General features: G+C 37.3%; 1 protein-coding gene across 3 annotated transcripts in view; it reads left to right on the plus strand.

The window, feature by feature from the left end:
• The first annotated feature begins 3,485 nt into the window (after nt 1–3,485).
• pum1 (pumilio RNA-binding family member 1) overlaps nt 3,486–20,301 on the plus strand; it is a 28,503-nt gene continuing 11,687 nt past the window's right edge. The window contains exons 1-10 of one of the 3 annotated variants that reach the window (XM_048201721.1): nt 3,486–3,643; nt 13,768–14,081; nt 14,669–14,737; nt 14,832–14,937; nt 15,028–15,215; nt 15,434–15,603; nt 16,176–16,419; nt 16,726–16,834; nt 17,944–18,045; nt 19,281–19,423. In XM_048201721.1, the coding sequence (XP_048057678.1) occupies nt 13,779–14,081; nt 14,669–14,737; nt 14,832–14,937; nt 15,028–15,215; nt 15,434–15,603; nt 16,176–16,419; nt 16,726–16,834; nt 17,944–18,045; nt 19,281–19,423 (1,434 nt within the window). In that variant the 5' untranslated portion in view covers nt 3,486–3,643; nt 13,768–13,778. The remainder of the gene's footprint in view (nt 3,644–13,767; nt 14,082–14,668; nt 14,738–14,831; nt 14,938–15,027; nt 15,216–15,433; nt 15,604–16,175; nt 16,420–16,725; nt 16,835–17,943; nt 18,046–19,280; nt 19,424–20,301) is intronic. The other 2 variants (XM_048201722.1, XM_048201723.1) reach the window with 2 other exon arrangements.

Genomic DNA, 20,301 nt, shown 5'->3' on the forward strand with positions numbered 1-20,301 from the left:
GACAAAACAATGGCTCTGACATATTTAAAGATATGCCAGTGTAAGTTGCTTTCAGTTAAAACAGCTCAAACATGCATTTTGGTCTAGGACTAGCTTAAAAGTGACCTATAATGCCCCTTTTTACAAGATGTAATATAAGTCTCCGGTGTCCCCAGAATGTGTCTGTGAAGTTTCAGCTCAAAATACCCCACAGATCATTTATTATAGCTTGCCAAATTTGCCCCTATTTTGTGTGTGTTCCTTTAAATGCAAATGAGTTGCTGCTCCCGCTGCTTTTCAAAAGAGGGCGGAGCTTTAACAGCTCACGCTTTGGTTGCTCAACAACAACAAAGCTGGGGAATCTCACAGAGCCAAAATGAGGATTGTCAGTAACGGTGTTCAGCCTTACATTGTTCAAACCGGAGTCGACACTGATGGAGAGACTCAGGAAGAAGTTACAACTTTTAGAATGAAACTGGACGTTTCTGAATGGTTAGTAGATACATTTATGTAGTTGCTGTGGAGTTGATTCAACTCATCCACTAAGATGTGCCGTCATGTGAATCTTTTGTGCAAATCCAGCGTTGAATTGGTCCTTGTTTGTGAAGCAGTCCGGCTTAAAATGATGGTATGTCAACAACACGCTACTACAACAACTCTTCCTCTTCTCTAAAGCAGCCCAACATGGCCTCATCCCCTTTGTTTTGTGTTCCCGGGGGCAGGGTTTATGTAAATTTTGGCGTTTGTGATGTCACCAACCCGGGAAGAAGCTTGTTGTAGTCCCTACCAGCTGTTTGTTGTAGTTCTTAAACAGCGAATTCTTTAAAAGAAATTATCACTATTTGCATTGAACTTTGAGCGTCGTAACTTTGCAGATGTTGTTTATGCTCAAACAGCAACATTACACACTAACTAAAGTTAAAAAAGTGAAATCATAATCATCCACCCCTTTGTCTGTGAAACCGGCCATTTATCTATTTGCATCTATTTGCAACACATATAAGTCTGTAAAAACCTTTAAAAAAAAGAATTTTGATCCTCATGGCTTTATCCAATGTTTAGATTTTTGTTCTGGAAATGTATGCAAGAAGGTGCATGCATATTTAATTAGATTTTGCATATTTAAACATGACATTTCAGAACACTTGTAATACAAAACTGAGGGAAGTATATTTGTGATATATATTTCTTACTTTTTTTACCCTATTGACCTGTGGTGTCTTAACTACTCTGAAAGATTATAATAAAAGCAGGACAATCCCAAAAATAAACACCATAATACACATACAACTGCAATATTTGATACATTAAAGGGTTTATTATTAATGCATTACTAACATTGTGTTATTAAGGTATTGAGATTATAGTTCACATAAACATATCAGAAGTCACATTTTGAATAGGGGACTGTTTCATTCACATGAATGCAATTTATAATAGCCTCTTTCTAGTACCTCATGGCTTTTGCAAATGTGTTTGTAGAGGAAAAGAAAATATTTATTAATCCCACCAGTAAAATTTGTGACTAAATGTACTGTCACTCTGAAATATTATTTAAAAAAATATTATTAATGTATACACTCTAAAAATAACTGTAAAATAACTAAACAAATTTACACAGTAAAATTTTCCATTGAAACAGTAATATACTGTAAAAACAACACTCTATAAAATGCTGGGTTAAATATGGACAAACCCAACATTTGGGTTGTTTTGACAATCTGCTGGGCAGTTTTATTTAACCCAACTACTGTTTAAAAATGACCATATGACTGGTTTAAAATGATCCCAAAATATGTTGGAAATTAAAAATCAGACACATAATTACTAGAGGCAACAATAATAATCAAAAGGTAAACATTTATTAATAAGCAATTAAATAAATGTTTATTATTTAATGCTCATTTATTAAACATATTAGTAAATGTTAATTTCCAATCTATTTGGGGTTCATTTTAAGTGGGCAACGTAGTAATTTTTAAACAATAGTTGAGTTAAATAAAAACTACCCAGCAGGCTGGGTCAAACATTTATCCCAACAGTTGGGTTTGTCCATTTTTAACCCAACTTGAGTTATTTTTAACCCAGCATTTTTTAGAGTGAATGCATTCTGGGTAATATTATTTGTCATTTTCGAGAACGTAAACTATAGGCTACTTTCTCGAAAAACACAAATATTACCCAGAATGCATTGTTTTTTACAGTATATTACTTCTGTATATTACCATGCATTCTGGGTAATAATATTTGTCATTCTCCGAGAAAGTAGCCTATAGGCCTCTATTCTTAAAATGACAAATATTACCCAGAATGCATTGTTTTATGGTATATTACTGTTTCAATGGAAAACGGTAATTTACTGTGTAAATTTGTTTTGGGTTTTTTTTACAGTTATTTTTTAGAGTGTAATTAACATTGTATTTTAAAGATACTGAGATTATAATACATTTAAACATGTTTGATTCACGTTACAAAATTGTAGATTTTTAAAGGGTTAGTTCACCCAAAAATAACGTCATTAAGTATTCACCCTCATGCCGTTCCACACCCGTAAGACCTTCGTTCATCTTCGGAACACAAATTAAGATATTTTTGTTGAATCCGATGGCTCAGCGAGGCCTGCATAAGGCGCAATGACATTTCCTCTCTCAAGATCCATTAATGTACTAAAAACATATTTAAATCAGTTCATGTGAGTACAGTGGTTCAATATTAATATTATAAAGCAACGAGAATTTTTTGGTGCACCAAAAAAACAAAATAACGACTTATATAGTGATGGCCGATTTCAAAACACTGCATGAAGCTTCAGAGCGTTATGAATCTTTTGTGTCGAATCGTGATTCGGAACGCGTGTCAAAATGCTGAAATCACTTGACTTTGGCGCTCCGAACCGCTGATTTGACACAAGATTCATAACGCTCCGAAGCTTCATGAGTTGTTTTTTTTGCCGCACCAAAAATATTCTCGCCGCTTTATAATATTAATATTGAACCACTGTACTCACATGAACTGATTTAAATATGTTTTTAGTACATTAATGGATCTTAAGAGAGGAAATGTCATTGCTCCCTATGAAGGCCTCACGGAGCCATCGGATTTCATCAAAAATATCTTAATTTGTGTTCTGAAGATGAACGAAGGTCTTACGGGTGTGGAACGACATGAGGGTGAGTAATAAATAAACATTATTTTCATTTCTGCATGAACAAACCCTTTAAGTATTACTTTTTGTACATTACTATATTACTTATATTCTGATATCTATTAATGATGTAACTCATTCGGCTATGCTGTGACTGCATTTTATTATCTAAAATTGCCTGATATATTCTGATTGCGGAATAAACTGGACAAGTCTTGCCCAAAACAACAGATACAGCCTTAAAATAGAAACAAACCTTTCAATACTTCACTCGCCGTGTAAGCATGTGTGTCACACAAACACGAGCGCCTGTAAATCTGTACATTGTTGTATGTGTCTCGCGCACAACAAAGGACGACACTCCCCTCTTGGCGCAATGAACCGCACGCGCTCCTTCTCATGCTACCCATGATGCCTCGCGCGCGTCTGCTTGGATCGAGCCGCCATGTTGTCGGTGTGAAAGCTAGGGAGCTGCTGCGAACCGGGGCTGAAATCCGTCACCATCCGCATCCTCCACCTGTAAGTAACCCTCTGTTATAAAGCCGTCTTGTCGTTCAGACGCGTTTTAGCTCACCTAACGTTTATATTGTGGAGTTACGAGGCGTAACGAGTGATTTTGAGGGCTTTATGATAAGGCAGTGGCTCCCCCTCCTCTCCCCGGGTCTTCCTCCTGCTGTCGCGCTCTTCCTGTCCAGACGGCCCGGGCCTTTTGTTAACGGAAAGAGGACCTGTAGAATAGCGGCTCGCGGACTTTACAGGTACCGCTTTGTGCGTTTTACACACCCGTTTGTGTTCGGTTACTATTGGAAACCAGCGATATTTGACCGTTTAGGCCGTGTAACACTCATTAAAACGTTTGATCAAAGCCTTGCCAGACAGTTCCGCCCCTCACCGATTCCCATGTCGTGAATTAATGGGTGACAACACGGATAAACGCTTCTGTTTCACGACTGTCTGATGTCGTGAACACCGTTAGTGACTGCCTCCTCCTTCAGTGGTTTGTTTTAGAGGGTTAAGGCGCGCGTCTTTTGTTACCTATTTGTGTTATCGTGATGCAAACGCATGCTTTGGTCATGGGTAACGAGTTACGGTATCTCTGCCCACTTCCGGGAGGTGTACATGCGGCCGCCCGAGCTCTGGAGCGCTTGTTTCCGGGTATCTCTGGAGCTGGGGCCATGTAATGGCGAAACTGATCAGCCTGCAGGCGACTATGAAGTGCATGTAATCTACGAGGACAATGGCTGTCTCAAAACTTTGTTTGGGGATCATATGCGTCTAGATAGGCAGCACAATAGCATCCAATATGTCATTAAGTCTTTGTTTAAGAGTTGTAAGCCATGAAGCAAACCAAGGTGAATCACAACAAACACAAAAGAGCCGAAGAGTTATTTTGATTCTGTGATTGCTGGAGATTCTTTGCAGAATTATTCTTATGATTATTTAAAGGAAATGTGTTTAACAAAAACAACCTCCATAGTCAAGTTATTGTTAAAAAACAATTCCTCTATGGAGGAAATAAGAATGGGATTTTATTTCCGGAAACCTGATTATTGTGCTCTAGTATCAGGTTTTTAGGTTCAATTGAGAGACAAATAAGGGCCCGTGTGTGCGATGATGATGATGAATGTGAAGGGGAGTTTTGGTTTGATCCTGGACTTACTTGGGGGATTTCTCCAACTCTCATGGTGGGATTTTACTACTTTTCCACTAAGTCACAAGTGTTTTTTTCCCATATGTAGGTCTTGTGAAGCCTAGGTTCCAGCAGGTTTTGCTTCGAGACAGATTTTTCCTTAGATAAACAAATATAACCCATATTTAAAGGTGCAATATGTAAGAATTTTGTGGTAAAATATCCAAAAACCACTAGGCCAGTGTTATATATTTTGTTCACTTGAGTACTTTGAAATATCCCAAATGTTTACAACTATTTGTAAATCGTGAGAAAATTGCAATTTTAACCAAGACTCCGGGACGTGTGAGGAGTCGCCTGTCAATTCCGCTTTTATTTTGTTGAAACCATGGAAACACCAAAGACGCTTTAATATTTACATGTTTTAATAGACAAGGGAACAACTGTTTTGATATCTGTGGACAGAAAACGAATTATTGTTATATAGCTCAACACGTTTAGTCTTGTTTAAATCTAATTTTCTTGATTAAGCTAACATAGCATAATCAGATGCAGCTTTATTTTTAGTAACAGTAATACAGCATTTTCTCCATCATACAATGTTTTAAAATTAATTGCATGCCATTTATCAACACAAGCCATCCGATATTTAATATCATATTGTAAAATCGATCTATCTTACTGCAGTGTGTAACAGTGTCTCACAGCAGCCGCCGAGCGAACGCACAGAGTAACGTTATAACATAATTTTCAACACACTCAAATGTATCTAATATGATAAACAGAGCTGCGTTACCTCATACTCATGACTGGAAAAGCGGAAGCGGCGCCGGCGACTGTGGCATAATAAAAGTTTTACTGCTTGTGAGGCGTGTGTTTTGCAATCGCTCCAGCTCCTCGTTCAGCTCCACAACACTCGGTCCTGCTCTGCTTCATACTACAGTAACATTAATAATCGCATCCATGAATGTGATTTCTTCCCAAGTCCTATCCCAATGGTTTTCCACCGGCTGTGAAGTGAAGACCACATGTCGTTTCCGTGCTCAAACTTGGCGTCATCAAGCTATGCCTTTGTTTTGAATAGGCCTCTAGCGACCTCTAGCGGACAGAAAATATTACATATTGCATCTTTAATGTAGTCAGATTCACATTTTCTTTTACCTTGCATGGTTTAGGGCTGCACGATATTGGGAAAAAACTGACATTGCGATATTTTTTTTTTGTGCGATATGAAAAAATTCACCAGATGACTTTGAATAGCTCTGTGTTAAAACTACAAAAGTGATTTTTCTGTATTTTGTTGTTTGATTAACATACATGACACAGAAATCAGCAGGAATATTAGGCTGCTGTCACTTTAAGATCCAAAATACTTATCCGGTTTTCTTTCTCAATTGTTTAGTTCACCTAAGCCATAAGCAACTGTTTACGAAGATACTCTGTTTTACGTGCGCTTTTGACCTTTTATTTTGCATGCGTGTGTCCGTTCAGGCACAAATAGACACGGAAGAGAGCAGCAGTCTGTGAATTTAGCTTTCTTTCGCGTCTTTGCGCACTCAAATGGTTTAAAATTGCTTGAATGTTTAAACTGACAGCACCTAAAACATGTTCAAATGATTAACTTTCATTGTACGATGGTCAAACTTTGCAATTAATCCGAGAATCACATGAATTTTGAACCGTGGTGTCTGGTCCGTACGGAGTAACGATCCGTTATACATCGCACATCCTGTGATGTGACTATCGTGGATGCTCACGTCACGATTTCGATACTAAAATGATATATCGTGCAGCCCTAGATCACATAATCTGTCCATGTAGGTATATACGTGTCATTTGTCATAGTTTCTACCAAATAATGGTTAAATTTGTGCAAAAATGCTGTAGAATTTGATTGACATAAGCAACAAAAAATATAGGAACCATTTTCTCCTGTATTTATTGTGCTGCCCTAACAACTTAGTTTCAGTTATTTTTGTCTGTGACTGGATCATAACCCACCAGTTGAGAACCACTGGCTTAGAAGTCATGAAGCCAACCCAGTTGCCTGAGAAAATGTAACTATTTACAAGGTGGTAATTTTGTATGGTTTTTGCACCTCTAAACCTAGATCATACAAAACCAATGTGGAAATGAAATCGTACAAGTATGAATTAGCCACCAAAAATAGTTAAAAACTGCCATGAGAGTGTTATGAAGCTGTTCTGTCTGTTCTAGTTTGCCCAATAGGCTTCAAACTTATTTGACTCTTGGTTTTGACCAGTCATGGTTTATATGCTGGTTTATGGGACCATGATTATCATTTAAAAGAGGTGTGGGTTGAATTTTGTTCTGATGAAGCAGGCCTCGGGATTACTAGAGTGCTGTGTGCACCGTTATCTCAGTCTTTCTAAACAGTGTGTTGCTTCACCCTGTGTACTATCTTGAGTTAAAGCTCAGGACATTACTTCATCAATGTGTTCAGGATTACACCTAATGGGGATCTTGTGCAGCTGTATAATCTAGCTGCATTGCAATTACAGCGTTTGATGTTCCAAAGGACACGTTTGAAAGCAGACGCTTAAAAAGTAAGCCTATATGGTAACTGATAAAGGACAAAAAGAGGGGTTTAATTTATGTGTTTGGAGTGGACATTGTCTATGTCTATGTTATTTTAATATTCTTGAAATTAGGGCTGTCATTAACGATTATTTTGGTAATCGAGTAATTGGTCAATTATTTCAATGATTAAAGTATTAGTTCACTTTAGAATGAAAATGTTCTTAGTTTACTCACCCCCATGTCATCTAAGATGTTTGTCTTTTTTCAGTCAAAAAGAAATTAAGGTTTTTGAGGAAAACATTTTTCTCCATATAGTGGACTTTCAACAGTAACCAACGGGTTGAAGGTCCAAATTGCAGTTTCAGCGCAGCTTCAAAGGGCTCTACACAATCCCAGCCGAGGAATTGACTATATGCACGGTTACTTGATGGTTGTCGTTAAGCCAGCTCGGGCATTTCCGGTGAACTGTTAGCTGATCATTCTGTACTCGCTGTACATCTACACAAAACCATCAGTGGTTGACTTTTTAATGTTTTATTCATATTTTAATGCAGTTTTCACATTTACCTTATTTGCCAATAAACCAGATTTATTGATTGCAATAAAGACGAAGCTATTGGGACCGTTTAAGAAATGCTGTGTCTATAGACACGCACATTCTAATTTTTTTCCAGCACTTCAAATGTTATTTTTAATGTGATGACCACAAACATTTGTTCATCCTTTTGAGATTGTCCCCATTTGTAAAACCGAGCAATTCAAAATGTAGGAAATCCAACATTTGATAGAAAACGCGTATTTAAATATAAAAAGACATTAACTACCACTATAACCAGTAGGTGGCAGCAGAGTAGCATGTATTTGTGCATATATTAGCCATTTCCTGTAGGCTAATAGTTTTTCACTTAGTTTCACTTTTGAATTAATATGAAACATTATAAAATAACTAGGTTTAAAAATACGTTTTGTCAATGTGAAGTATGAAATACTCACAATCTCATTAAAAACAATAACTTTTCTTGTGAATGAATTACACAAAGCAAGCACCAGGCTCTCCCTTTATAATCACAGAAGCTGTCAGTCAGTTTCAGCACACTTGTGAAAACTCACATTTTATTCAATGAATCTAACTAAAGTGCACAATAAATATTTAATTTTTGATGCTTTTTTCCCCACACGAAAGTGTGAAAACTGATGGTTGAATTGAATTTAGCTGATGAGGAACACTGAGGTGCATCTTTATTTATTTATATATATTTTTTATGTGGTCTTACATTTGAATAACTAAATTAATGCTATGCCTGACTATTTAAGTGACTATATTCTGATTATAAACAAATACAGTATTACACTATTGATGCTCAACACACCAACAAGAGACATTTCACCGGAAGCTTTCCAGCTGGCTTATGTTATTGCAGAAGTTCTAAAGAACGCTCCGTGCATATAGTCAATATGGGTCTTATCTAGCGAAAAAAATAAAATAAAAATGTATATACTATTTAACCACAAATGCTCATCTTGCGATGCGCCACACATTACGTAATCACGTTGGAAAGGTCACGCGTGACGTAGACAGACGTGACGTTTACAAAGCGAACATGCAAAGACTGTCAAACGGCCTTTACCGAGAAAAATAAAAAAAGGTAAAACAGCGATGTTGAACGATTTTGAAGTTGGAGGAGAATTTTGCCCTACCACGGTACTTCCACCTCCGTCACGCGTGACCTTTCCAACGTGATTACGTGGCACATCACAGAGTAGTGCTAGATGACCATTTTTGGTTAAAAAGTATATAATTTAATTTTTTTTTTTTTTTTTTTTTTTTTTTTTTAAATGAACGATTGTTTCTCTAGATAAGACCCTTATTCCTCGTCTGGGATCACGTAGAGCCCTTTGAAGCTGCACTGAAACTGCAGTTCGGACCTTCAACCCGTTGAACCTTAGTGAAGCATCAAGTACTTTATTGTCATTGTGTAGCACAACAAAATTACTCTTGTGACAACTCGTGCATTTAAAAATTTCAAACTAAAATACAATAGTTAAATACAAGATGAAATCCACTATATATGGAGAAAAATCCTGGAATGTTTTCCTCAAAAACCTTAATTTCTTTTCGACTGAAGAAAGAAAGACATGAACATCTTGGATGACATGGGGGTGAGTAAATTATCAGGGAAATTTGAATTCTGAACTGCTAATCCTTTAAGTAATTGGATGTTTTTTTGTGGTAATAAATGAACAATAACCATTAAAATCACTTAAAATACATAGGTATAATAACGAGGCAATAATAATTGATTCAAATAAAGTATCAAAAGCAAGTAGTCATATTGTTTTTTTAACAGTGCTGTTCAATAAAACAATGTAATATACAGAATATAAACACAATCAACTTATAACAATGCCTGCAGAGGGTGCCAGCGGCCTGGTGATTGTTGTTACACTTTACAGCATGATCAAATCCTTTTTTAATTAAAATGTTCACTTAATCTTTAATATTTGGCCACTTCTTTATGATAGAAATGCTACAGCCACTGTAATTTATTTAACAAGAACATGTAGAGATCAAAACATGCAAACTCAGAGCTGAGGGTTTAAACCTTTATTTTGAAATTGTGATGAACAACAATATTTTTATTAAAGCAGAACTAAGTAACTTTTTTTACCTTCATAGATAGTTTTCTAAGTCCTTAAGATGGTTAATTGACTTGTAGTGGTGTATTTGAAGCGAGCACTAACCCCTCTGGCACGTCTACGCCAAAAAACAGCACTTGCAAGTTGAGCTGCACCGCCCCGAAACAATCTCGCGTCATGTTCACGTTCACGCGAGAGTGACAAAATGCTTTACGGTAATTCAAAAACAATGTATATATTATGACTTTATAAGACAATTTTGAAAATTACCCAGCTCCATCGAGATTTCTTGTACTGTATTTGCAAAACTACTGCGCTGGTGAGCGTTGTAGTCGCTGTAGTCCAGAGCTGCGCTTGGAGTATTTACGACAGTGTGATTCACTGAAGGAAACTGTAGGGGGAGCTTCGCAAATCTTACTGAGTTCCGCTTTAATATTTAGAATTACTTTTTTTCTATTTTCATTTTAATGTTAATATTTTTATTTTTTAAAATGTTTGCATAGTTTTTATCTTTATTTTAGTTTTAGTACATGAAGTTAAACTTAATAAAATATGGTTAAAAAATGGTTTTAGTTAACTGTTATAACCCATCCTATATCTTACAGTAAGAGGCCCATTTCTTTTTATATTATGTTAGTGATGCTGGTGTCAATCACTCTTACAGTGGGTTAGATTCTAGTCATTCTTAATATTTAATTTGATGTTAAATATCAGTATTTAACTATACAACCTTATTGCAAAGAAACCACATATGTGCACATTTTTAAACAGGAGCTGAATGGAGTAATCAGGAATTTGGCACTGAAAATTGTTTTGCATCTTCATGGGCAATTGGAAGTTTATCTAGGTTGTTTTAAAAAATCTAGCCATTCTTTCAAGTCGGATGACTGGTCAGACTCGTCTTAGTCACAGTTAGCTTGAGAAATTGGAACTCATTGAGTCTTTTGTCCCCCAGCACATGATCTCCAGCTTCCAAAACCTCTGGTGCTAATAGGACTGACGACAAATCTGTGGTCCTTTCAAACAGTTGTCAGGGTTACATGACACAGTGTCTTTTAAAATGTTTGTGGTTTATTCTTGATGTTTCGATTTCACATTGTGTTGTCTCAGTAAGCTTTCACCAGCATTGCAATAACATTCATATTTATGTATTAAATGCTTCACATAGTCTAAATATCTTGACACTCTGCATCCAAGTTCTTCTGCTTGCTTTCTGCCCATAATGAAACCCAGTTTCGTTTAATGCTAAACTATGTGTGTTTGTATGAAAGCTCCAGTACCTGAATATTTCAACAGAGTGTGACACTCGGCTAGCAAAGTTATGAAAGGTGGTTATGGAATAAATGTTTTGGAGTTGTTTTTTTTGGAGCCTCTATTATTTCCAGAAGGATCTATGTGACATAATTTACTCTCAGTGCTGCCAACACCTCTGGCACCATTTTGGGGTGAGATTACACCAATGGATCAGGATTTTGTAGTCAGGATTAATTTGCTGCTTGTGGTGGCCTACATCAACATATCTCTTGAAAAGATCAGGTCAGTTTTAGATGTGAAAGCAAGAGCAAAACTCTTGTTCTCTTTTTTTGGGTGTTCAAAACCATGTTGCTGAAACCAGAACTGCTCTTGTTAATCTTTTTAGGCTATTTGACAATATTATTAAATGAAACAATTTATATTTTGATTTTATATTGTAGTTAATTTAACTTAAAAAAGAAAGGTTCATTTAGGTAAACAAACAGCTGTTAAAATTAACCATAAAACAAGGCCAGTTGTAATTTCATTAATTGATTAAATGTTATATCTATATCTAATAAATATATATAATCTCTTCACATGAGTCATGATTGCACATTTAACTCTGTTAGAAAGTGTCTCTGTTTGTTAATAAGCAGAAATACTGAAATTATTGATGGCTGGCATATCAGCACGTAAATGGGAACAGGATAACTGTAATTTCCCTGCAAGCAGAAATAAGGAGAAAACAAGTGAAACTGTGTCATAAGAGGAACATTTTTTCTCCTTATTATTGCTCATCTTTTGGCTTGAGTTGCTGTGCTGGAATTTTTTGCAAATAACCCTCTGTTATCCACAAAAAATGTCTGTTATTCATCTACTCAAGTTGGTAGTGATTCAAAATAAAAGAAATTTACTTGTAGTTTCTGTTTTAGATCAACAATTTGTCCTGATTCACCTCATGCTTAAAGGGTTAGTTCACACAAAAATGAAAATTATTCCATTATACCACCCTCAAGCCATCCTAGGTGTATATGACTTTCTAACAAACACAGTCGAAGTTATATTAAAAAATATTCTGGCTCTTACAAGCTTGATAATGGGAGTGAATAGGAACAGAGATTTTGAAGCCCAAAAAAGTGCATCCATCCATCATGAAAGTAATCCATACGGCTCCAGGGGGTTAATAAAGGCCTTTTGAAGCAAAGCGATGGGTTTTTGTAAGAAAAATATCCATATTTATAACTTTATAAACTGTAATCACTAGCTTCCGGTAACAGCTGTCTGCGCGTTCATGAGAGAGTTGAGTGACCTCTGACCCGACATATGGCATACCTCCTTCTCTTATATCAAAATCCTCAGACATTTTTCTATAAAACTCTTACATTTTTAAAAATTATTTACAATCTCTTAAATATGAGATCTTTTTCCTACAAAAACCCGTTGCTTTGCTTCAAAAGGCCTTTATTAACCCCCTGGATCCATATGGATTACTTTTATGATGGATGGATGCACTTTTTTGGGCTTCAAAATCTGTTACTATTCATTTCAATTATAAAGCTTGGAAGAGCCGGGATATTTTTTTAATATAACTCTGATTGTGTTTGGATGAAAGAAGAAAATCATTTAAACCTTTTGTTATGAATTGGCTTAATGTATTGCAAGACAAACAATATTATAAATGCTACTTTTTTAAAGTAAAAAAATAAAGTGTTTGTTTTTGCCAACTTCCTGTGCATCCCATTTAACAAAGTTGAATCAATGAAGACAGTCCAGTCACACAGGCAATAATCCTCATCTTCAGTGCTTCCCTTAATTGTTTATATATGTGATAGATTTATAAAATTATGCTGTATTTTAATTGGTTTCAGTTAATTGAACTTCAAAAGTACTTTTTTAACATTAATACTTTTTCCCCATGACATATTTGTATGTTTGTGCCACAAATATAACAAAATATATAAGTTCAGAGTATAAAAAGAGAATATATGTCAAGCTAGAAATTGACCTTTTCTCTTCAGGAAAATTTGTTCCAGTGGAAATTCCTCCATTGTTTCATCTCTTCAACTTTCCCCAGTATTTTAAAGTCATTCTGTGACAATGATATCAGATGCACATCTGAATGAGAATGAAATGAGTCATTTTGACAGGCCCGCTCTGCTTGATTAACAAGAACAACAACCTCTGCTTTCCCCACTGAGCCTCAACAAGTGTGTGCGATGTCGTAATGAGCTCTTCCATCCCAGCGCTGACTATCACACTGATAGATTGAATTGACCTCATTCCAGCCCAGACCATGTGTGTCGTCTTTTCTATTGCCCTATATTTTCATCGGTCAGGGATTTCATTTTCTTTGTCCTTAGAATCTGTTCATTTGAATCTCAAGTGTTTACTATTCAACTCCAAAGATGGTTGATTTCTTTAAAGTAAGTAAAGCTGGTTTTGATTTGGTCATTTCTGGCAATATTTGTGAGCCTTCTCGTTCTCAGCCTGCTTTGAGATATACAGGTGCAGTAATATGATCACTGAATGAACTTCAAGTGCAGAGCAATCCCAGATGCCTTGGGGGTTAATAGTGTTTTGTTTTGTTCTTATGTTACAGTCTCTGGTGGAATGAGCGTAGCGTGTGTGTTGAAGAGGAAAGCTGTGCTCTGGCAGGATTCGTTCAGCCCCCACCTGAGACTGCCTCCCCCTGACAGGCCATTACCCAGCATGCCTGTGGTGCTGAGTGCTGCGGGCCACACCCCCCAACCTGGCCCTTCTCCTCAGGCCCCTCCCCCTACGCAGGGAGCAGGTCGCTCTCAAGATGACGCCATGGTTGATTACTTCTTCCAGCGGCAACATGGCGACCAGCCCGGCTACAACAATTGCAAACACCGCTGGCCGACTGGTGACAACATTCATGCAGACAACCAGGTGAGAACTGTGTAAAAATGACCAGGAAGCCACTTTTTTATTTTTAAGAGGACCTATTTATGCCCTTTTACAAAGTCTTGATTTTGTTTTTGGGCTTTACTAGAATAGGTTTTTATGCTTGAATAATCAAAAAACACATTTTTCAATTTTTCATTGTTGGAGCTTCTCTGTTTCCAGTCTGTCAGTAACACTCTGTTTAGTTCCTGTCTCTATGAAGCCCCTCGTTCTGAAAAGCACAGTGTGCTCTGAAATGTCACGCCTCTTTACCATAACCACAAGTTAACCACACTACAAACTAACTCAACCAGGCCCCGCTCCTTTATTTTGTGTTTGCATTTGGTGGGGATTATTTAAATGAGGAATATTGTGATGTGTTCGTTCCTGGAAGAAAACTCAAGACTACAAATGTAGGCGTTTCAGGAGTTCAAAAACCGTGACACTGATATAGAGAATAACTCCTGCTGGAGGGACTTTGCAGACATTTTTCATGTTCAAACAGAAACATTACGCACAAAAGAAAAGCATAATAGGTCCTCTTTAATTATATAAAATGTTATTTTATAATAATTGTACAACTTTTCACACAGGTACGATCAATGGATGAGCTTAACCATGACTTCCAGGCACTTGCGCTGGAGGGTCGAGCCATGGGAGAGGTGAGAGTCCTTACCTTCCTCATCTTCTCTTTGATACTTCATTTTGCGTTCTTGTTATGTATTAATATTTCTGTGTGATGTTCCCGCTCTGCAGCAGCTCCTAACTGGGAAGAAGTTCTGGGAAACTGATGATTCAGGGAAAGATGGACCAAAAGGGATCTTTCTGGACCAGTGGAGAGACAGCGCTTGGGGAGCCTCTGGTATGTGTGTCCAGATGGCACGTTTGTATTTTACATAATTAGTTTTGTTTTTGTTTTTTTTCTCATGTCCCTTTTTTTTTTTTTCTGTAGATCACTCGGTGTCCCAGCCAATCATGGTGCAGCGCCGACCAGGTCAGGGCTTCCATGCCGTCGGAGAGGCGGGATCTGTGCTGTCGCCACGCTCTGAGAGTGGTGGATTGGGCGTGTCTATGGTGGAGTATGTTCTTAGCTCCTCCCCTGCTGAGAAAATGGACTCATGTTTGCGCAAAGGAGCATTTGTGAGTGTTTTATCATTCTTATTTGTTTTTATTAATATTCTGTTTGAGAAATGGTTCACACAAAGCTGAAATGCATTATTTGCTACCCTCATGTTATTCCTAAATTTAAAAAGTCATGGATTTGGAAAGACATGAGGGTGAGTAAATAAAGACAGAATTTTTCCTTTAGCACCTGAAGTCCATGTCATTTTTACTTGAATCCTTTCTATTTCTCTTAGGGTCCAAGAGACTCAGAGGCTGATGACCCTGAGAAAAGGGTGGAACAAAAACCCAAAACAACATTTGACCCTGAGCGGAAGGAACTGAAAGAGACCGAGCCAGATGTTATGGATAACCCCAATGGACTGCCCAATCAGAATGGACTTGATGTGGACGTTAAGGATTTTAGGTATACACCATCAAAAAAGTATAATAAATGCACTACTGCTCAAAGTTTGTGGTCATTAAGATTTTTTTTTTTAAAGAAATGATTGTCTTTATTCAGCAAGGATGCATCAATTTGATCGCAGTAAAGACATTTATAATGTTATCCTGAAAAAAGGTATCATGGTTTCACCAAAAATATGAAGCAGCACAACTGTTTTCAACATTGATAATCATCAGAAATGTTACTTTGGCAGCAAATCAGCATATTAGAATGATTTCTGAAGGATCATGTGACACTGAAGACTGGAGTAATGATGCTGAAAATTCAGCTTTGATCACAGGAATGAATTAAATTTTACAATATATTCAAATAAGAAACTTATTTTAAATTGTAATATTTCACAATATTACTGTTAATTTTGATCAAATAAATTCAGGCTTGGTTGAGAATAAGAGACTAAATCTTACCAACCCCAAATTTTGGAAAGGTAGTGTTTATCCTCTCTCAGCTCACTTTGTTGAGCTTTCCATATGTAAACTTTAAGTATTTCTAAAATATATTAAAGACAAACCTCTCTCTTGTTTCTTTCCCAGTCGTACTCCTGGTAACTGCCCTCCGACTGGTCCAGAGGTGGATTTGGGTGGACCAGAACTGGCTGGAGGTGCAGGGCCAAAGCCAGCAGAGGAGTTCTCAAATGTTGAAACCCAAAATGTGACCCTGGACCCCATGGAATCTGTTTCTATGGAGACTTTGCAGTTTGATTACACTGGAGGCCAGCTGCCTCTCGACTCCACAGCTGCTACCGTCAGCCTGTTTGATTACAATTCCCCTCAACAGGTGAATATCTGACGCTGCTCGCACTTTCAACTCTCAAGACTATAATTAGAGTAGAATAATAATAATAATAATAATGTGAGCCTGCGTGTGTTTATAAATATTTGTGTTGTGAATAATTGCTATCAAAGGCCACACATGTGAAGGCCAACTTTGAAAAACCTTTGTTTGAAGTAATGTGCCACAATACCGTTCAGCCTCTTTGCAAGTTATTCTGGAAAAGTAATTATTAGTCACATTTGCATATGCTTCTAAAGCCTTTGCATTTATGACTGAAAACAAATGCAAATGTTTAATGTCTGATAAAAGCTTCATGTATTGCAGCTGTTCCAGAGGCCCAGCGCTCTGGCAGTGCAGCAGCTCACGGCAGCCCAGCAGCAGCAGTACGCGCTCGCCGCAGCTCAACAACAACACATCGGTGAGTTTGACTGTGGTTGTGAGTGTCCAGATGACTTAAAGGTGCAGTGAGCAATTTCTGAGAAACACTGACATTTGAAATCGACCCTACCCAAAAGAAACACACCCCTCCTTTAATTGCTCCACACCCAAAATAACAAACACGCTATTCAAGTCAGGCAACAACAAACAGCTGGCGCATCAGACAGCAAGTATGGATGAATCAGCTGTGTTTCAGCAACAACGGCATATGTTCTGTGAAACATAGCAAAGCAGTGATACTCTCGTATCATTACAAAGTAGTGTTGTCAATACCAGCATTTCTCCCTAGCATTTGAGCGCTGATTAGCCATTGTGTTCACGTGCTCAACAGATAATGTCTGCGATTTGGCTACAATGATCAACACTTCAAAAACATGTTGTAAATAGACACAGATACACACGGGAGCGTTTGAAAGCAGGCATCTATCAGAGGATCTCTAATATATCTGCTGATAGACGCCTGCATCAATAGATGCATCAAAGATGTCTATTTACAACGTTTTTGAAGCGTTGATCATTGTAGCCAATCACAGACACGTCTGTTGAGCGTGTAAACACAACGGCCAATCAGAGGTGTTTAAGAATCCCCTCAAAATGCTAGGGGAAAATGCTGGTATCGTCACATTTTTAAAATTTCAGTACCGTTTTGTTACCGAAGCAACCTCTGCGTTCGTTTTCAGACGCTGGAAAGCTTTTCCAGTATTAACGCAGGTCCTAGCTCTTGCCTGAATATAACCCTTCTTTTTCCAATTATATTCCTCTGATCTCTTCCTCTTAGGTAATATCTCTGCTATCACTCTTCTACAAATGTCCTGCTTGCTCACGTTCTTTCCCCCCTTTTGCTGATTGGCTACAGTAGTGTTGTGGTGCTCATTCTGATAGGTCTAATCCACTTAGTTTTTTCTCCTATTTACACTGTCAAGACTAATGTACAAACACATTTTCTTTTCAGCACACACAGAGAACAGACAATATTCAAGAAATTGTTTGTTTTCAACAGCGTTTCTCAGAAATCGCTTACTGCACCTTTTAACAGACAAAAGTTTCAGGTGATTTATTTAATTTGGTTTCTTATTGGTTGTGCCTTAGGTTTGGCCCCAGCTGCGTTTGTACCAAATCCGTACATCATTAGCACTGCTCCGCCCGGCACTGATCCATATGCCGCCGGCCTCGCTGCTGCCGCCACTCTAGGTGAGAGCTCATGCTTACAGTTTGAGATGGATATGTGTCATGTATGGTATCTTTCAAGATATATTAAGTATAATTAAAGTATAAAATGATTATGTAAATATAAGGATTGTAATGAGTTCAGTAATTTAATGGATTATGTGCAGTCTGCATCACTTTGGGTTTGTAATCATCCTATCGGGGTTTATTTTATGAATTTTTTTTCTTTTTCAGTAAAATCACAAAATGAACTCTGATAGGGTGATCAGAACCCAAAGTGATGCCTATCGCTTTGTTTTAAGTGCTGATACTCTCCAAATATGTCTATGTATTTATTTATTACAACATGGAACACAATCAGCCTAGCAACATGAAAAAAATTAACAATATTAATTTATTTCAAACTAAATTAAGTCAAAATGTAAAGTTTCTTATGCTCACCAAGGCTGCATTCGATCAGAAATACAGTAATCTTTATAATTAAAATAATTACAATTTAAAATAACTGTTAATATATCTTAATGTAATTTATTCCTGTGATCAAAGCTTTTCAGCATCATTACTCCAGTCTTTAGTGTCACATGATCCTTCAGAATTCATTCTAATGTGCAGATTTGCTGCTCAAGAAACATTTATCAATGATTATCAATGAACGTAAATGTTTTGATTTAATAGAAATTTCAAAAGAACATTTATTTTTTGAAATAGAAATCTTTTGATCAATTTAATGCATCTTTGCTAATTTCTTTAAAAGAATCATATTAACCAATCATACACACCTTTTGAATGCACAATTAAATAAATACTCACTCCATCTTCAAAATGCAAATGTACAAATGCTTTGCATATGAAAGTGGCATAATAATGAGTGTCAGTGTGTAGGTTTCTTTGCACTTGAACGATGACAGTACAGACTGCATTCGAATGCCATACTCGCTGTGGCAGGAGCAGTCTGTTGCTAAATGTGCTCTGCTGAGCAGTCACAGTCTGGAGTGGATAAGAAGTGTTGCTCATGATGGCTGAGAGTTTGGACGGCGTCCTCCAGAGGCTTGGGATTTAGCTCTAGGATTGAGGCAGTCTGCTTGATTAAGCCACACACAAACACACACCTGCTTTGATGCTCCTGAAGCAGAGTACAAAGGCAGAGGAAATGGCTGCCGACTCTTGAGTCCCGTGTACATCAAAGCCCTTGAGCCTGCTCTGAAAACAGTGTGCTTTGGCCCTTCATCTGAGCCATGACGTGTGTGTCTGTCTTTCAGGTCCAGCTGTAATGCCCCCTCAGTACTATGGTGTGACTCCATGGGGTGTGTATCCTGCCAACCTATTCCAGCAGCAGGCCGCCACCCCCTCCAACTCGGCCAACCAGCAGTCGGCAGCACAGACCCAGCAGAACCAACAGCAGGTAAGAGTTTAGCCAGGCAGAGCTAATCTGGATAAATTGAGTCACAACTTAAAATGGAGATCACAATTCTCCCATGATTCAGAATGGACAACTAAACAAAATAGAGTGTAATTTTAAATTATTTTTTAAAATTGCTTTGAATTAATGATTCAATGATTCACTCATAAAGACTTACCTGGATGAGTCATTGTTTTTGAACAAATGATTCAATTACAAGCATTTAACAGTCTCTTTTCGCCACCTACTGGTGTGATGATGTAATTGATACAATCTTTATTTGAAGCATCAAGTTACTTTCAAAAGGTGATTTACTCTATTTTGATCGCAACCATAGACACCAGTCTGAACTCTAACCTTTTATCCCAGTACTTCTGTGATTAATTTGAATTATTGTAACAGAAATAATGTTGAAAAAACATTACACTCTCATAACAACAAATATTTGTTATAAACAAATAACACTCTCTGGTTCAGAACGCAGATCTGAATGTTCGCTGTGATCATACTTGTCAAAGGTTTAATAGACACAGCGAATCGTTGTCATTAAAGCATTAGTTCACTTTCAAATTAAAATTACTCCAAGATTTACTAACCCTCAAGCCATCCTAGGTGTATATGACTTTCTTCTTTCTGATGAACACAATCGGAGTTATATATTAATAAATATCCTGATGCATCCAAGCTTTATAAAGGCAGTGAACGGGATCAACGGGTTTGGAGCTCAAGATCCTGGGCCCGGTTTTTCAAAAGGTTTAATCCGGATAAAATTGATCCGGATTTAGTAATCCTTTTTTTGCGATCCGTGATCACGTAATCCAGCTTACTTTTTGAGCCAGTTTTTTAAAGCAACATCGGATTGGATCAATCTGATCGGGATA

The sequence above is a fragment of the Megalobrama amblycephala genome, linkage group LG9 (genome assembly GCF_018812025.1).
Source record: "Megalobrama amblycephala isolate DHTTF-2021 linkage group LG9, ASM1881202v1, whole genome shotgun sequence".
NCBI classification, from domain to species: Eukaryota; Metazoa; Chordata; class Actinopteri; order Cypriniformes; family Xenocyprididae; genus Megalobrama; species Megalobrama amblycephala.